The sequence below is a fragment of the Salvelinus alpinus genome, chromosome 37, assembly GCF_045679555.1.
Source record: "Salvelinus alpinus chromosome 37, SLU_Salpinus.1, whole genome shotgun sequence".
Taxonomy (NCBI): domain Eukaryota; kingdom Metazoa; phylum Chordata; class Actinopteri; order Salmoniformes; family Salmonidae; genus Salvelinus; species Salvelinus alpinus.
The window spans coordinates 15,839,856-15,859,086 of NC_092122.1; the positions used below are offsets into that span (position 1 = coordinate 15,839,856).

The following is a 19,231-nucleotide window of genomic DNA, read 5'->3' on the forward strand; positions in this document are numbered from 1 at the left end:
AGAATTCTTACCCATTTCCCATATCCACCCCATTTGCATGGGCAGCTTCTTCCTACCCATAATTGCCGTGTTCACGTGCTAGTCGGAACTAGGAAACTTACATTTTCGACTTGCTAAATGGTTGTAGTTATTATACACGTGCCGCGTTCAACCAGTTAGCAAGATGGAAATTTCAGAGTTCCGACTAGCACATGAACACGGCAAATATCTAGCCAATAGAACAGTAATGTGATTGTTTTCAGTCATCATACAATTTCATCAGTGGAGGCTGCTGAGGGGAGGATGGCTCATAATACTGTCTGGAATGGAGTAAAAAAAATGGCATGGAAACAATGTGTTTGATGTATTTGATACCATTCCACCTATTCTGCTCCAGTCATTACCACAAGCCCGTCCTCCCCAATTAAGGTGCCACCAACCTCAGATGAATTTCATACATTCAATAAATCTATGTAATTCCTAAGCGTGACTGTAACCGGTGAAAGTGTATCACATCTGAAGAGATAAGTGAAATATGGGGACTTACTGCTCATTGGAATGATCCTGCTGTTCCTCTCCTGTCATATTCATCTATGACTACTTACAACCAAAATGTATGAAATTCAAAGTACTTTCTAAATGCATTTATTCAGGCTGTCATGACGTTAATAAATAGAAATACACCAGTTTTACGATAACATGGAAATGACATTGAACATCACTATGACGACACTTCTTTGTTAAAAGTTTGAATTGTTCTCAAAACTTAAATGAGTCGTCAGTCTAGAGATTTATGTTAAGGAAAAGCCAGACCTTCAAAAAATATTTTGTCAAAATGAAAATAGTATCTCTACGATTTGCAGATACGGTCGAGAATATTTGATGAAATATGTTAAATTATATACACTAGGGTCACATTCAAAAGCGCCGATCCACAAAAACTGGACACAATGACATAAGTTACAATGATGAAAATATAGGATGAAAAACACTCTGTACACATACCAACCATGAATACATCTACACAGACTATACTTCTGAGACAAACAGGAAAGAGCTATTCACACTTTATAAACAGAGTGCACCAATCTGACCATCTCACAAACTGTGAATTAAATGCATTATTCAAAATGATTCGAATGATATTCAAGTGAAATGGTCTTCATGATTCTTTTTGATCGTGCATGTCTGTCTTGCTGTACGTGAAATTAAAACTCAGTAAGGAGATTAAATATATCTCATCAAATCATGGATCAAGAAAATGCAAACCCCAAAATCAGAAGTGTATACATGCATGTACCTGAATACAAAAGCTAGGATGTGCGTGACTGCTATACTCCATCGGTATAAAACCAATCCTGCGATGTATTGCAAATAGCCACAAAGTTTAGATGGATTTTATATACATTAACATGCTTATGTGCTGACAACACAGTATCATACACTATCAAAGAGATAATGGAAAGATACTTGTACAGTATGGCACAATGTCCCGTACCATTTAAGAACATAAATATTCCAAGTAATGTGAATAAATACAGGAAAGAAGACAGAATGTAAGGATGCTGTGACCTAACATTTTACATGACCTTTGTCCTATTAAACGTGATGTTTAGAAAATGACTAAGGTAGGGTGGTCTTGCCTGTGTTCCTGTAATAAATTGAGCAGAATCCCTCCCAACAAAGGTTCTTTGCTCACACAGCGCTACATGTTCTAGTGTAACAGTACTGTCCATATGGGTGGCAGCTGAGCTGGAGGTGTACTTTGGCCTAGCCACTATGTTTTCATTTCCAAGGCTGGAATATTTTTTATTGGGACCACTTAGTATGGACAATATGCCCTTTGTATAGACAGTGCTGCCATTTTATCTGGTGTTAGGAGGGATAGAGTTCCTCCATAGAGACAGAGCTACAACGTGTACATAGAAACGGGTCATACAATGATGGATTTGTTTTGATCTTGGTGATAGCCCTGTCGTTTTGTCAAATGTAAAACTGTAACAGGTGGTAGTTGTAAACAGTGTTCATATGGATGAATATGATATGAATATGAGTCAATGTACAGTTGCAGAGCAGAGTGTAAACAGCTAGGGTGCTCCCTATAAAACATCCTTCTTGGATATGCAAATTAATATGCCAATGATTTCCCTACTCAAATCACAATCGTCACCATCTGTAACTCCAGGTTTGTTCTCCATGGACCAGACATCCATTCATATTAAGCCATTACATGCTGCCTGATACATTTCCCCATTCTATAAATGTCTATACTGCAATATACTACATTACTGCTATCAGACCATTGCCTACTGTATAGCGTGACTACAGTATACATGTGTGGCAAGTATTATCATACAACTACGTGAGCAGCAGTGAATGCAGTAAGTCATCCTGTGTATGTAGCCTAAGACACCTGAACCTGATGCCTAAATCCACACATCTCCATGTGTCCTGATCCAGGGTCAGGGATTACACCTCTGTCTAAATGGCGAGTGTGACAGGATGTGAGGTGTGTATGTATATCACAGTAATCTGGTCAGCGTACCTCATGCATATAAGACTACAGACAGCCCCAGGCAGGGTGAGTCCCACTTCCTCCTTGTAAACCTATAGTAGCTAGAGCTGGGGAAGCATTCAGTTCAGGTCCATTACCTCTGGGCAGGGTGGGAGCTCGGGGGTTGTGTGTGTGGCCAGGTGTGTGTGTTCATGTATACCCCCCTCTCCACAGCCCTATTAAAACCCCTTGTCTCCCCCAGTCAAACATCATCAGGCAGTTCCAGGTGGTTCCTGCGGTTGCGGCTCTTCCGGAGGTCTAGCAGGGGCTTGAGCTTGGCCATGTCTCCCCGTAGAGGAGGCCCTCCCCTCGGCCCCTTCTGCTGCTTGGCCCCCTGTAAGCTCTGGAGCTGCTTTCTCTCCTTACAGTACTGCTGTACGGCCAGGCTCTCTGCAGGGCTGAAGGCTGAGAGCAGGGCCTTGGGGTGCAGGGTGCTGGCCCAGGCCCAGGGAGACTGCTGCTTGTCCATCAGCACTGACACCATGGCCTCACTCAGGACACGCAGGCGGAGCTTGGCCACGGTGCGCTTGAAGGTGTTCTCTGTGGCCAGGCAATAGTACAGGCCCTGGTCGGACAGCTGGACGGAGCGGATGAGCAGGCCGTGGTCAGTGGCGACCACACGGTCACCCAGCTTCACCTGGCAGGGGGAAAGAGAGGTGTCAGCAGAATGGTCTTAATTGTCCTATATCATAACATTATCCCACAGCATGATCTATAGTCAAGTAAATCGAGTAAAGACAAATCAACTTCAAGTGGCACTCCAGTCTCCTTTTCACCTCATTTAACACTGGATTTACTTAATGTAAGGCACATCTCAATAGGTGGTCCAGATATGTCATAACATAGCACAAGGGGGGTGGGGCTTTCCTCTTTTGTTCTCTATTGTTCCTCAAGCAAGGGGGGTGGCCCATGACATCACGATTTCCCATCAGCCATGAATGTCCTGCTCCTTGAAGTTTGCAGTTGTGTCTAAAAAACACAATTTTGCTGAAAACGAACATTTTTTACCCTCTAGTGTGTACTTTACTGTATGTATACTGGGGATATCGCTTTTCAACAGTAAAAGGTCAAAAATCACTGGAGGACGTCTTTAAACACCTGGAAAACTCATTCTCATAGAATCTCTGATATAAATATTATTCATGAGCTACAAACAGTGAAATCTGTAAAAGATGTGAATCTTTATCAAAGAGCAGGTGCTCTCTTTGCACAGCCCCGTATCATTTCTCATGGCCTGATGGGCAGCAGGAAGTCTTAGAGGGTGTCAGTAATGTGAAATGTTTCCCCCGTTGAGAATAGACTCATTAGTTAGGTCCCATATCACATCTGATCTACAGTATATCACTACTCATTATCTTGTTACACAGACAATAAATACTTTGCAACGTCATCCCCGAGGCGTGCCAGGATAGTGGTCTGATATTATTTCAAACACGTCATCACAATCGAAGGATTGTGTCAAATGCCTTGATCTAGTTCCAACTAGATCAATGCATGCGACACAATTATTCGACACAATCATTCGATTGTAACGACGTGTTTGATAATGTCCCGTGTGTTACTGACTGAGGAAAAACGATGCCTCCTCAATCCTCCTTCACGTCATGGGATTCCATATTTGCTTAGAAAGTCATTGATTTGCAAGAAACTGGAGTCGGAATTGAGCCAATTGAGCCAGCTCTGACGTTGAACACACAGAATGAATCATTCCATTTCTATGGTTCAACCCAGCTTCTCAATTCACTTTGACTCAGGAAGTTGTTGTCTGACCTCTTTCCTCCTGTCATTGTCTCTGTGGATGAGCCAGCGGACGGAGGCCTGAGGGGACTTAGGAAGACACTCTAGGAAGGTGGTGTTGTTCTTTACCCCATACTGGGTCATCTCCACCGCGTTCCTGTACGCTGAAACAAGAGCGTTTCACACACGTCAACTCACTGAGACATTAACCACACAGTTGTATGATGTAGGTCCCAAGAGTCAGGGTCAAAAGTTGACCTGAGGGTTAGTGACACCTGCAGTACAACCAAACCCTCCCAGTCACTAGGGGGTGAATCCTATCTTCCACTGAAGTCTAATTTTCACATAGTCTCCCTTTGACTTCAATGTACTAAAGAAATTTGACTCAAGTTAAGATTATCCCCCAAGTATACTTGTTTGTCAGATTGCATCCCCACTGAGATGCACTTTATATCTGTATAGTAGAACAAGCTATGTTGACCTGGTCTTTAACTGACAGCATTGCCATCTGATGTTTATGTCCCAGCCAACTAGCTCATCCCCATGCTGGATGGATGACAGGGTATAGACTAATTAGCACCAATGACCATATGGTTTAGTCCCATGACATATGTTCAATTACACAGACTTATACTGGAATGTGGCACTATGAGGACTGTAGCTCCTCCCCTTGTAAGACCGCTTGCCGACAGCTGATTGAGTGAATCATCTCTGTATAGTCTGTTTGCTTACTCACTCACACACACACACACTCTCAAGGGGACAATACAGTAAAACACTATGCACCTGCTGCTGAACCACGAGAGGGCCTGAACTCAAATTACCCATAAACCAACAGAATCTATGTTAGACCCTTTTAGAGTAAAATGAGTACAGCTGGGATAGACCAGCCACAGAGCAAATGAGTCAAGGAAATCAGATAGGTATGCTAATCCATTTGTCGGCAAATTCAACAGAGCTGTGGGTTTCTCAGGCATTGGGTACACGTTGGCTGGATGTTGTCATACCTTTCAGGTTGAATCCTCTGCACTGAGTCAGTGGGTTGCCATGGATGATGTCCTGTCTTCTGCTCCTTCTGTATAGAAAAAATAACCATCCATAAATATTTACAATGCCAGAATACAGTCCCGTATATATGTTATGTACTGTGAAGTGGCATAAACGTTGAATCCTGTCAAATATATTGTATATCTAGTTTCATTGCCTACACAAACTAGTTGGAGAATACATACATTTCACAAAGCCCAGTAGCTTAGAAACATGGTTATACCAACCCTCTAGACCATTATGAAAATGTCTAAAATTCCATAATATCAACAGTGAGGAAGGACCACTGAGCCAGACACAGCGGTGTGAGGAACATTTGACAGTGTTATTCTACTGTATGGTTCAGTCGCTTCCCATCCAACAGCTACAGGGAGAGAGAGCTTAAACAGCAGCCACATTTCCAGCAGCCTCTGTTCCCTAACCAAGCTAAACTTGAACTGCGGTTGACTGCAATGGCAGCTGACCAGCCTGTGAGGAGGGAAACCAGAGGGGGGACTGTTCAAAGTAGAACAGTATCACTCACTGTGCTACGGCTGTGTTATGGTTAAGGTTGGATCAATTCAAGAATACATGGTGTATACCAAACATTATGAACAGCTTCCTAATATTGAGTTGCGTGACCCCCCCCCCCCCCTTTTGCCTTAAGATCAGCCTCCATTCGTCGGGACATGGACTCTATAAGGTGTCGAAAGCGTTCCACAGGGATGCTGGATCCTGATAACTCCAATGCTAACAAAACGACATGACGACAATAATGCTGAAGCAGGGAACAACGTCGGGAACAGACAGATATAGGGGAGAAATGAAAGCAGGTGAGTCGCTGATGCACGCTTGACGAAGGAAACAGGTATGCGTAATGATGGTGGCAGGAGTACGTAGTGCTGGGCAGCCTGGCGCCCTCGAGCGCCAGGGAGGGAGAGCGGGAGCAGGCTTGACAATTATTTATACACACAGGAAACTGTTGAGCGTGAAAACCCCAGCTGTGTTGCCGTTTTGCCGGTTTGACACAAACCATACCCCGTTCAAAGGCACAATCCATGTCTCACTTGCCTCAAGGCATAAAAATCCTTCTTTAACCTGTCTGCTCCCCTTCATCTACAGTGATTGAAATGGATTTAACAAGTGACATCAATAAGGGATCATAGCTCTCACCTGGATTCACCAGGTCAGTCGGTCATGGAAAGAGCAGGTGTTCTTAATGTTTTCTATAGTGTATGTTATCATTCCGACCTGCAGATACATTGTATAACCAGCCTAATACATTGCCTTATACCAGTGGAATAACCTAGCTATGTAATTACAGTAACATCAGTATGTCGTTAGCTCAAACCTTTTTGTATTTTGGGGAAAACCAAACAAACAACTAAGAGCTGTATAATGACTTGTACTCATTCCCCATGAATAACACCTAAGCTATGTGAAGTGTTGCCCTATACTGTAACCCTTAACCACCTGGGTCCTCAGCACCAATGTTTTATGGGTAAAAGCAGACTGCAGCATAGAGTGGAATAACACTGTCAAATGTTAATTGTGCCGCTCAGTTTGCTTCAGAGCGCTCCTTTCTCACAGCTGGTATTGTACTGTTGATGTTGACCCCAACCAGAGTCTGTAGTACCGTACCTCTTGCCAGTGGGGTAGAAGCGGGAGCAGCTCAGGCCGTCCCAGGCACAGTAGGGGTCTCTGGCCAGGCAGCAGTCGGCGCAGGCTGAGCCGTAGGCATGGCAACGGTGCAGAGACACTTGGGACACGCCATGCTCTGAACTTACGTACAGCTGTTGCTGCAAGGCAAAACAGTTCAAATGTCAACCACACTGTTTGTTTTAATAAGTGGAAGAGTGACTTAATTAAGTTAAGATCACGGACAATTATGGCTTATTAGCTGGCTTTCCGGCTGAGTCACAATTTTAATGCAGAAAATAAACCATTGCATTAGGCAATAGCAATGAGCTAATCAGAAGCATTTTGAAACAATATTGAGATACATTAAGCACTGCTTGCATATACTAACTTTTTTGGAAGATATTCTCAAGTTTGTCACTGGAGCTTGGTTCTGGGAAGAGAGAAACATGCCACAATGTCAATAATCTTATGTAACAAATGTTGTGACCCAATGTCATAAAAGTAATGGACCATAATAACTTTCTTATCTTATCATGTCATATTACATAAGACGGTACGTGTGTTTGAGCTAGTCCTTGTTGCACACTGTAAATCTTAGGAAATACATTTGGTCCTTTACATTCGGTGGAGGGATCTTTTAATCAACACTCTCACTCATTCATCACACACTCAGGTTATCTTGCATCCTATTGAATACCATGTAACCTTCCACCGCACGGCACTAGTAGGAACACTATGTGAGACCTCGATGACACGTCAAACCACACTAGTGGGAGACTGGGAGACCGGTGTAGTCCAGGTGCAGAGAGAGATTAGCTTGGTTGGGCCTTGATCACACGGATGACTTGCTTTGTTTATCAGGCTGAGATAAAACACAGCTTGTGAGGGTTGGTATGGGTGACTAGCAACGCCCTCTAATGTCAGTATGCTTCCCATCAGTCTTGTGTGGTGGTCTAGCGCCCGGGTCATCACTCTCCTGAATGCCTCTCCCTTAGGAGTACAGTCTGCGGCCCCTTGTGAAGAAGCCAAGAGTTCCTATTCTGTCTTGCCTTTGATGTCTGTCTGTGTTTGAGAGAGAGAATTCAAACCTTAAACACTTCCAGCTCTTCTAGTATCAGATCCTGGTCCAGGGAGCGGTTTGTGGGGAGAGCGATGACCTTTTGCACTGTCCCTTTGTCTGAGGACACACACACACACACAGAGAGAGAGAGACATTTTGATTTGATTTATTAGGATCCTCATTAGCCAACGGCAACAGATAGTCTTAATGGGCTCCAACACATAACAAAATAAAACATTACAGACAAAAGACTTTACAATTGACATACATTTAAAAACATGAACTTGTAGTGTGTGTGTGCATCTATCGGTTCCATATCCATATACATAGGCACAAACCCCTACACACACTAAACACACACCAACCTCACCACAGACCGAACACTGACACATGTGGTTAGCGAAATTAGCAAAGTTAGAGTGCTAGCGAAATCATTGTAAATAAGAATTTGTTCTTAATTGACTTGCCTAGTTAAATAAAGGTTAAATTCAAAAATGTAAAAAAAAAAATACATATTTGGGTTTAAATTAAACTCGACTGCTGTGACTGGCATCCACAGTAAAGTCAGTTGGTGTGTGATCTTTAGAACCCACAGACAAGAGAACGGACAAAGTCCACGGAAGGGGCAGAACTCTGTTTCTCCAGGAGTTAGCTAGCGAGCAGAGGGAGGAGAGAGGAGAGTTACAGCAAGATCTCCCGGAAATCCCTGAAAAAAACTCTCCACATCCCTGAAACAAAGCCTCCACCTCTCCGCCCTGCAGTCTGACATTACTGGCATGTCTTCAGGAATCTTGGAGGACTGGAAGGCTGATAAACATAAACAGCTGTGGGTGAGAGAAAGGAGAGAGGCTCCCTGGGATGCAGGACGTTCAGCCAGCTCCACACGCCCCTCTGTTGCTCAGACCTGTCCTCTTCCTCCACCCAGTGGGCTGCATCGCCCTCCTGAACGTCTATTTGTCTCTGTTGCAGCTCGTTATAGTGTAGTCTATTGTTCTATTCAATGAAGAGCGAGACAGACTACTTATCTTGAGTTCATATCCCCTCTGTAATCGTTTGCCTATGAAACGCCTGTGTTATGGCATGAGAGAGCAGAGATAGATTATTATAATATAGAATATAATGGAATTAAGTGGGTTATGTATAATGAGGGCATTGTGGTGGCGCCACCCCCTGGTGACAGAGAGAACAGGTCGTTTAGGCTGTCATGCTGGGGCCTGGAGATCTATTAGCATCCGTAGCCAACATGGATGCTCCATCATGGATGATGTCACACTCTTTACGAAGCATCCCACTCATGTAACCCACCGCATTAGTCAGAGCTCTTTAAAGTGTAACTCTGATGGTTATGGAACACAAGTGGCGAGACGAGGAATATGAGAATGTTAATCTGAATGAGAGATCATGAACAGGCATCCTGAACAGCTACTTAGGTGCTGATGTAGGCGATGTACAGGCTTGACCCTGTGCTGCTCCCAGCCTGTGGTGTGTGTATGTTGTGTGGTGGGAATGGGTGCCTGTTGTCTCTAATAGACCAATAAGGATGTATCGTTGAGTACAAACCTGTGCCCAGGAAGAGGACCTGGTAGTGCCCGTCTGCGGCGGTCACCTGGTCCACAGCGATGGAGGTGTACTTGTAGTCAGCTTGCGTTCTGACCACCAGGGGCCTCCTGCCCACGGGGTAGATAGAATTGAACATGACCGGGTGGTTCCTGACAAACGTCACCACGTCATCAGGGAACTCCTTGGTGCTCTGAATGTGAGGGGTGAAGGCTCCGCCTGGACACTGGAGGGAGGGAGGCAAGGGGGAAGGAGAGAGCAAGAGAGAGAGAGATTTGTTATGGAGGTGAATACATCCCTACTACTCAGCTCTGTGACAAAGGTACATAAAGGAAAAGCCTACCCCTGACCCTGAACTCTGCTGTCCTCATCCTCATTGCATAATGTTTCTCTGACATGGTTTCCTCAACCACAGTGAGACACAGTAGATACACAGTAGATACACAGTAGATACACAGTAGATACACAGTAGATACTGTGTAGGAGAACAACAAGGAACTGTACATTTGCATTGGAGCTCTTGTCTTATTTTGAGTTCAATACCGATATTAGATCCTAAACTCACTGTTCCAGGCCGGGGGTAGGGGATCCGTCCCTGGTACGCCACCCACTGAAAGTTCGGCCCATCTCTGTGAGCGAACGGCCCATTGAAGACTGTCAAGATGTCCGCCATGTTGTAGACACACACGGCCGAGCCCTTAAACACTGAGCTGTGGGAAACGACACACACACATTCCGGCGGTCAGTGTGACGTGAACTGACATCCCAGAAGGCTCCAGATCCACCCAGTTAAAACATCACAGTCCTTTAAACCCTGCTGTTCATAGGATATCCAAGCCATCAAATCCGGGTGAAGCTTACTGCCACACCACTCAGAAGGTTATGAGGATATGATGTGGTTTGGACCGGACCCTAAAAACCACATGACCATCAGTAATACAGAGAGAGCCTTTGTTCAGCGAGCGAAACAGAGGAGAAAGCCTGAAGGAGCGAGAGGAAGAAACACATTGTGCTGATAGGAACGACAACGTTGCATAGAGACCTGGAGACTACAGACTGTTTGTGTTGGCTAGAGAGAGAGAGATATGAATGACCATGTTGCATAGAGACTACAGACTGTGTTGGCTATAGAGAGAGAGAGATATGAATGACCATGTTGCATAGAGACTACAGACTGTGTTGGCTAGAGAGAGAGAGAGATATGAATGACCATGTTGCATAGAGACTACAGACTGTGTTGGCTAGAGAGAGAGAGAGATATGAATGACCATGTTGCATAGAGACTACAGACTGTGTTGGCTAGAGAGAGAGAGATATGAATGACCATGTTGCATAGAGACTACAGACTGTTTGTGTTGGCTAGAGAGAGAGAGATATGAATGACCATGTTGCATAGAGACTACATACTGTTTGTGTTGGCTAGAGAGAGAGAGAGATATGAATGACCATGTTGCATAGAGACTACAGACTGTGTTGGCTATAGAGAGAGAGAGATATGAATGACCATGTTGCATAGAGACTACAGACTGTGTTGGCTAGAGAGAGAGAGATATGAATGACCATGTTGCATAGAGACTACAGACTGTGTTGGCTATAGAGAGAGAGAGATATGAATGACCACGTTGCATAGAGACTACAGACTGTGTTGGCTAGAGAGAGAGAGATATGAATGACCACGTTGCATAGAGACTACAGACTGTGTTGGCTAGAGAGAGAGAGATATGAATGACCATGTTGCATAGAGACTACAGACTGTGTTGGCTAGAGAGAGTGAGATATGAATGACCATGTTGCATAGAGACTACACACTGTGTTGGCTAGAGAGAGAGAGATATGAATGACCATGTTGCATAGAGACTACAGACTGTGTTGGCTAGAGAGAGAGAGAGATATGAATGACCACGTTGCATAGAGACTACAGACTGTGTTGGCTAGAGAGAGAGAGATATGAATGACCATGTTGCATAGAGACTACAGACTGTTTGTGTTGGCTAGAGAGAGAGAGAGATATGAATGACCATGTTGCATAGAGACTACAGACTGTTTGTGTTGGCTAGAGAGAGAGATATGAATGACCATGTTGCATAGAGACTACAGACTGTGTTGGCTAGAGAGAGAGAGAGATATGAATGACCATGTTGCATAGAGACTACAGACTGTTTGTGTTGGCTAGAGAGAGAGAGAGATATGAATGACCATGTTGCATAGAGACTACAGACTGTGTTGGCTAGAGAGAGAGAGAGATATGAATGGCCATGTTGCATAGAGACTACAGACTGTTTGTGTTGGCTAGAGAGAGAGAGAGATATGAATGACCATGTTGCATAGAGACTACAGACTGTGTTGGCTATAGAGAGAGAGAGATATGAATGACCATGTTGCATAGAGACTACAGACTGTGTTGGCTATAGAGAGAGAGAGATATGAATGACCATGTTGCATAGAGACTACAGACTGTGTTGGCTATAGAGAGAGAGAGATATGAATGACCATGTTGCATAGAGACTACAGACTGTTTGTGTTGGCTAGAGAGAGAGAGAGATATGAATGACCATGTTGCATAGAGACTACAGACTGTGTTGGCTAGAGAGAGAGAGATATGAATGACCATGTTGCATAGAGACTACAGACTGTGTTGGCTAGAGAGAGAGAGAGATATGAATGACCATGTTGCATAGAGACTACAGACTGTTTGTGTTGGCTAAAGAGAGAGAGGGATATGAATGACCATGTTGCATAGAGACTACAGACTGTGTTGGCTATAGAGAGAGAGAGATATGATTGACCATGTTGCATAGAGACTACAGACTGTGTTGGCTATAGAGAGAGAGAAATATGAATGACCATGTTGCATAGAGACTACAGACTGTGTTGGCTATAGAGAGAGAGAGATATGAATGACCATGTTGCATAGAGACTACAGACTGTGTTGGCTAGAGAGAGAGAGAGAGAGATATGAATGACCATGTTGCATAGAGACTACAGACTGTGTTGGCTATAGAGAGAGAGATATGAATGACAACATTGCATAGAGACTACAGACTGTGTTGGCTAGAGAGAGAGATATATGAATGGCAACATTGCATAGAGACTACAGACTGTGTTGGCTAGAGAGAGAGAGAGAGATATATGAATGACCACGTTGCATAGAGACTACAGACTGTGTTGGCTAGAGAGAGAGAGAGATATGACTGACAACATTGCATAGAGACTACAGACTGTGTTGGCTAGAGAGAGAGAGATATGAATGACCATGTTGCATAGAGACTACAGACTGTGTTGGCTAGAGAGAGAGAGATATGAATGACCATGTTGCATAGAGACTACAGACTGTGTTGGCTATAGAGAGAGAGATATGAATGGCAACATTGCATAGAGACTACAGACTGTGTTGGCTAGAGAGAGAGAGATATGAATGACCATGTTGCATAGAGACTACAGACTGTGTTGGCTAGAGAGAGAGAGATATGAATGACAACATTGCATAGAGACTACAGACTGTGTTGGCTAGAGAGAGAGAGATATGAATGACAACATTGCATAGAGACTACAGACTGTGTTGGCTAGAGAGAGAGAGATATGAATGGCAACATTGCATAGAGACTACAGACTGTGTTGGCTAGAGAGAGAGAGATATGAATGACAACATTGCATAGAGACTACAGACTGTGTTGGCTAGAGAGAGATAGATATATGAATGACCACGTTGCATAGAGACTACAGATTGTGTTGGCTAGAGAGAGAGAGAGAGATATATGAATGACCACGTTGCATAGAGACTACAGACTGTGTTGGCTAGAGAGAGAGAGAGATATATGAATGACCACGTTGCATAGAGACTACAGACTGTGTTGGCTAGAGAGAGAGAGAGAGATATGAATGACCACGTTGCATAGAGACTACAGACTGTGTTGGCTAGAGAGAGAGAGATATATGAATGGCAACATTGCATAGAGACTACAGACTGTGTTGGCTAGAGAGAGAGAGATATGAATGGCAACATTGCATAGAGACTACAGACTGTGTTGGCTAGAGAGAGAGAGATATGACTGACAACATTGCATAGAGACTACAGACTGTGTTGGCTAGAGAGAGAGAGATATGAATGACCATGTTGCATAGAGACTACAGACTGTGTTGGCTAGAGAGAGAGAGAGATATGAATGACCACGTTGCATAGAGACTACAGACTGTGTTGGCTAGAGAGAGAGAGATATATGAATGGCAACATTGCATAGAGACTACAGACTGTGTTGGCTAGAGAGAGAGAGATATGAATGGCAACATTGCATAGAGACTACAGACTGTTTGTGTTGGTGTTACGTATCCCCAGTTTATGTGTTGTGGTTTTGTTTGAATGTGTGTGTTTCAGGATGGCTTCCAGAAATTCCCCCAAGCAGCTGATTGGTCGTTCCCTATTGCTAGCTGACCCCGCCCTCTTGTCAGAGGATACAGCTGTATGCCATTACAGACTCCTTCTCCAGCTATATAAGCCAGTGTTCTGTTGCTCAGAAGAGAGATGATTAGTGTGTCCTGTGTTGGTTGTTGTTAAGAGAGATGATGGTTATATCCTATGTTGGTTGTTGTTGAGAGCTGAAGGTGATGTCCTGTGTTGGTTGTTGCTCAGAGACAGCTTTTTGTAACCGCTGATCTGAGTTATGTGTGTGCCAATAGGATGCAGATTTTTTGATTCTTGAAATTGATTACTTACGTTTGTATTATTCTGTTTCATGTGTTCCCAGGGGGGAAGTGGAAGGCATCTAGGGAGGGCTTAGGCAAGAGGCCTGCGGGCATACATAACCTGTAGTATTTACTGTCTATACACACTAGGTAAGACCTGGGTGGACCACCCCCTGTATTTTGGTTAGCGCGCCAGGTGGTGCTAAAAGATTAGGTAAGTAGTGGGTAGGCAGGTAAGGTAGGAGAGGGGGCTTTGACATTTACTTTCTTTGCTTAGGTTCCGTTCAGCCCCTTTTCCCCCAATTTACCGTGTGAAGGAATAAATTCCCAGTAAACAATAAATTCTCTGCCTTTGTCATCCTTACTCGCACCTACAATCCCATACCTCTTTTACTCCACGTTGAGTTGTAGCAGGGTGTTGCGTTCCCTCTCTAAGAGGCGTACGTAACAGTTGGCTAGAGAGAGGGATAGGAATGACAATGTTGCCTGGAGACTACAGACTGTTTGTGTTGGCTAGAGAGATAGGAATGACAACATTGCCTGGAGACTAGACTGTTGGCTATAGAGATAAGAATGACAATGTTGCATATAGACTACAGACTGTGTTGTCTATGGAGAGAGAGATGCGAATGACAACATTGCCTGGAGACTACAGACTGTTTGTGTTGGCTATAGAGAGAGGATGAGTCTCAAATGGCACACTCCTGCCTATATAGTGCACTACAGAGCCCTATGGGCAGGGTCAAAATATACAAGCGTTTCCTTAGGATTTATGGAAGGGTCACGGTACAAGGTTGAGTAACCCTGATCTAGATACTGTCCAATTAGCCTTGATGATTAAAGAAACCAGGGTTGTATTCATTAGTGCACACCAAAGCAAAATGTTTTGCAATGTAAAAAAGAAAACGTGTTTCTTATTGATAGTTCCCTTCCCGTTTCTATGCGTTTGCTTCTGTTTAGTTCCTAGTGAATACAATCCAGTGAGTACACGTAACAGGCACGCATAGCCATCCAGCAAAAGCCCTTGAGGATAAATAAAGTAAATGAACACATATAGTGTGAGTTACCACATACAGTAACAGTGGACCTCAGGAAGCACCAGGGGTACTACATGGTGATACTCAATGCATGGTGATACTCATGCATAATGAACTTGCTGTCAACATTGAGAAAGGAAGCAGAGCTCACTAACTGCATTATTAGTACATAAGGAAAAGTGATCAATGTAATGAGAACGGTATGGTAAAGTTAAGTCAATGAGACAAATACTGTAGTGCCAGAGGAGGCTGGTGGGAGGCGCTATAGGAGGATGGGCTCATTGTAATGTCTGGAATGGAGTAAATGGAACTGTATAAGATATATGGAAACCACATGTATGACTCCCTTCCATTTATTCCATTACAATGAGCCACTCCTCCTATAGCTCCTCCCACCAGCCTCCCCTGGTACTACATGCAGGTCACTAGAGTATGCTCCCAGGTGGCGCAGTGGTCTAAGACACTGCATCTCAGGCTGCAACACATCTGGCCATGATTGGGAGTCCCATAGGGCGGCGCACAATTGGCCCAGCGTCGCCCGGGTTTGGCTGGTGTAGGCCGTCATTGTAAATAAGAATTTGTTCTTGACTGACTTGCCTAGTTAAAGGTTACATTAAAAAAAAAGTTTTAAATGCTATGCTGACTGGCTATGCTATGCTGACTGGGGGTCTCTATCCAGGAGCTCCTGTCATGTCTGCTTCATTCCTAGTGATATCCGGTGCTGCCATGCCAGTCAGCATAGCCACTAAGGCTCGAGCAACATTACCGTTGGCCTCACCTTGTGGATGTGAAGACGCCGAACACCAGGAGGCTCTTGGGGTGATCGGTTTCCAGTGAAAACACACTCTCTGGAAGGGAAAACACAACGTTGTGTTATGGAGTCAGCGTTCATCATGCACCTTATCGTTTAAGACTCCTGGAATGGAAGAGTCTGAAGTGGAGATGAATTTAATGAATGTCTGTTTTGACAGACCTCCATAGACTCACAAAAGACTAAAATAATACAAAGGGATGAATTGGGTCACTCTGTTTGGATAGTCCGGAGTGTCATATTATCAACAAACGATCTGTTGATAAGCAACCTCTTGTTAGGGTTAGGTTTAGAATAAAGGTTAGGGTAAGGGTTAAGGTTGGGGTTAGAGCTAGGGTTAGTAGATAGTTTACATGTTACTAATAGTCTGTAGATAGTCTGTATAGCATCTACAGGTGGACTAGCCAACTAAAGTGCAACCATGAATTCTTTCAATACTGAGAAGGTCAAGAAACAGATGTAAAGACCCTTCTTATAATCCAAAACACCTGAGAATCTGAGATACATTGGTATTTGTAGAGACTGGCCAGGGAGATGTTTAGTTCTAGGTAAACAGGAGAAGTGGTTTGGGTTGGAACCGAATGTTCCAGGCCTTGGTGAACACAGTAGGTAGGTGTTGGCGTATTCCTCACCGAGCTCGTCAAAGTGTGTCTCGGTGCCGTCCTCCTCCAGAACTGAACACACCATCCGGGCCTTCAGGAACGTGGTCCACTTGTTCACCAGGCTACGCTGGCCACCTATGTCATTCTGTAGACGTTGAAAGAGATGCATGTTAATGTCTCAAGCATGCAAACATATGCAATGCACACACACACACACGCACGTACACACACACTTCCTGAACACACACTTACAGGACACACTCTAGCGACCATGGTGTGGATGTTCTTGGTATTCCCACTGTTGTCCGTCAGTCTCTCCCGGGAGAAGAAATAAAGTTTAGCATCGTTGGGATCCGATCCATCTGGGATTAACTGGGCATCTATGAAGATGGGTTCTATGGAAAGTAAATAAACAGGTTAAAATGTCATAGTATAACGTTCTGTCCATTGTCTCCAGTGTCAAAGTAGTTGAAGTACATTTGATGTACTAAATGTGGACCTCCAACTCCAGATGTGTTAGTGCAGGGCTGGAATAAAAGCCTGCCCAAACTCTAGTTTTTCAGGGTCACAGATGGAGACTTCTGGTGTACATTACATGTGCTTCATATGTTTCTGCTGTACGTGCTCACCACTCAGCCACTTGGAGTTGTGCTGGTCTGTCCTCACTGCGTTCCTCCTGGTGAGGCTCCTGAAGATGGCAGCGTCCGTCCCCATGAAGTCTATGTACATGCCTGAGAACAGCTCCTGGTCTGGAACACAGAGACACATACAGGGCTGTGTTCATTAAGGCACAACATGGAAGAAAACAGAGTGTAACAGGGAGGTACTACCGGAACTTGTACTACCGGAACTTGTCCACTGAGAAAAGCAAGCCCCTGACCCTGGAGACTTGGCAACACAAGATCAATCACTGACTATTAACGGCCAACGGAACAAAGATGTGCCTGTGTCAACGGACATTCTGGGTTCATATTCAATGGTGAATTCAATGGTGATGGAATAAACACAACTATATAATAATATTTAACCTTTATGTAACTAGGCAAGTCAGTTAAGAACAAATTCTTATTTACAATGACAGCCTTTATTTACAGAGACAGTACATCACTGTGGACAGGGAATGGTGACAGTAAACAGTAATGGAGCCAACAGTGGATTTACAGCCATAGTGTTTGATCTCCCTGTACTCTGCTAATGACCCTGGCTGTGAGCCCGCACTCTCTCTCTTTCTTTCCCCTCTCCACACCCGCTGTGCATTTCATCATTCCATTACTCTGTCACTTCATCATTCCATCAGCCCCAGCCCAGCATGCAGCAGCATGTACTCTGGCAGTATGGCTCAGGTCCAAGTGTGAGTGTTTGTATGTGGTTGGCTGCTCTGAGGGGAACAGTGGTGTCAACATCCCCCAGACAGCAAAGGCTCATATGAGGGGTTCAGTATGGAGATAGAGCCTTTTTATCTAGCCCAGACACAGGCCTGATTGTCCACTAGTCTGACTCAGAGGCCTTCTCTCTGCCACCACTACACCTCCTCTCTGCCAACCCCCGCCTTGTGACCGGACGGCCCGGGCTTGAGGGGCTGATGATGGGTAGGGCTGCTGACGCCACGGGGCTCAGGTGTCAGAAAGGCAAGCTGTGCGTGCGACACGGTGACTCTGGCTATTTCGTCAGCAACTTGACACCCGTCAACCAATCAGAGACCATAGGACGACACAGAGTGACGAGGGTGTGCGGCCCGACCTACGGCAGGGTCACCGATAAGGGGGATGGGGAGTGGGGTTAACCATAGGGTGTTGAAGTATAGCAGTTTGTGTTTTTGGATGACGCGTGCTACAGAGACATAAATAGAGCCAATAGAGGGACAGAGAACTTACTAAGCATGACGGAGACAGTGTTGACTCTAGGACTGAAGGAGCACCTTCCCTTCCCAGATTCCGCTCTGGAGTCAATGTGGAACACTTGCTCCTACAGGAAAAGAAAAATGTAAATAACAGATTTTAGAATGGGAATTTGGCAGAATTCTACCCTCCGCTCTTTTTAGCAATAAATATGAGATTATGAGCATTTCAAATGTTCTCAAGGTAATCAAGAGTAAGGTTTTATCCCTCTGGTTTAAAGAGTTACAAAGCCAGCGCTGGGCTTTACCTTTACTGGTCTGTACGGGACATTAAAAGAACATGTCCTCTGATGGGCTGAGATGCTGTGGTTCCATCTCAGACCTGGCCCTCTGCCACCCCTCACAGTGAAATGGATCATCTGAATTTACAATCTTGGCGGTCAGCGGAAAATCCCCCCGTCCCATCCCCCCGAAAAACAGAGCAAAGCAGCTTTTCAAACAAAACCCTAAATGACAGAAGACACCATACTGCAGAAAGAGCCTGGTTTCGAACTCTGTGCCGATTAGCATTTGGCAGGCGCTGCAGACTGCTGTAACTATGAATGAGTTCAGTGAGCGCTTTTCTCCTGGAGGGGTTTCTCAGTCTCGTTTCCAGGGCCGGGTGGCCAGAGACCGGGTCAGACAGCTCCTCCATCCCTCTCTTCTCTGTC

At 44.5% G+C, this 19,231-nt stretch overlaps 1 protein-coding gene across 1 annotated transcript in view; it reads right to left on the minus strand.

Annotated features, from left to right (window-relative positions):
* Nucleotides 1-608: 608 nt before the first annotated feature.
* LOC139565762 (semaphorin-3C-like) overlaps nucleotides 609-19,231 on the minus strand; it is a 48,078-nt gene continuing 29,455 nt past the window's right edge. Inside the window, exons 6-18 of the mRNA XM_071386299.1 lie at nucleotides 18,559-18,649; nucleotides 17,314-17,433; nucleotides 16,937-17,079; nucleotides 16,715-16,829; nucleotides 16,050-16,119; nucleotides 10,120-10,264; nucleotides 9,558-9,780; nucleotides 8,026-8,114; nucleotides 7,326-7,367; nucleotides 6,938-7,095; nucleotides 5,278-5,345; nucleotides 4,304-4,434; nucleotides 609-3,170 (exon numbers count right to left, since the gene is read on the minus strand). Coding sequence (XP_071242400.1) covers nucleotides 2,736-3,170; nucleotides 4,304-4,434; nucleotides 5,278-5,345; nucleotides 6,938-7,095; nucleotides 7,326-7,367; nucleotides 8,026-8,114; nucleotides 9,558-9,780; nucleotides 10,120-10,264; nucleotides 16,050-16,119; nucleotides 16,715-16,829; nucleotides 16,937-17,079; nucleotides 17,314-17,433; nucleotides 18,559-18,649 — 1,830 coding nt within the window. The 3' untranslated portion in view covers nucleotides 609-2,735. The remainder of the gene's footprint in view (nucleotides 3,171-4,303; nucleotides 4,435-5,277; nucleotides 5,346-6,937; nucleotides 7,096-7,325; nucleotides 7,368-8,025; nucleotides 8,115-9,557; nucleotides 9,781-10,119; nucleotides 10,265-16,049; nucleotides 16,120-16,714; nucleotides 16,830-16,936; nucleotides 17,080-17,313; nucleotides 17,434-18,558; nucleotides 18,650-19,231) is intronic.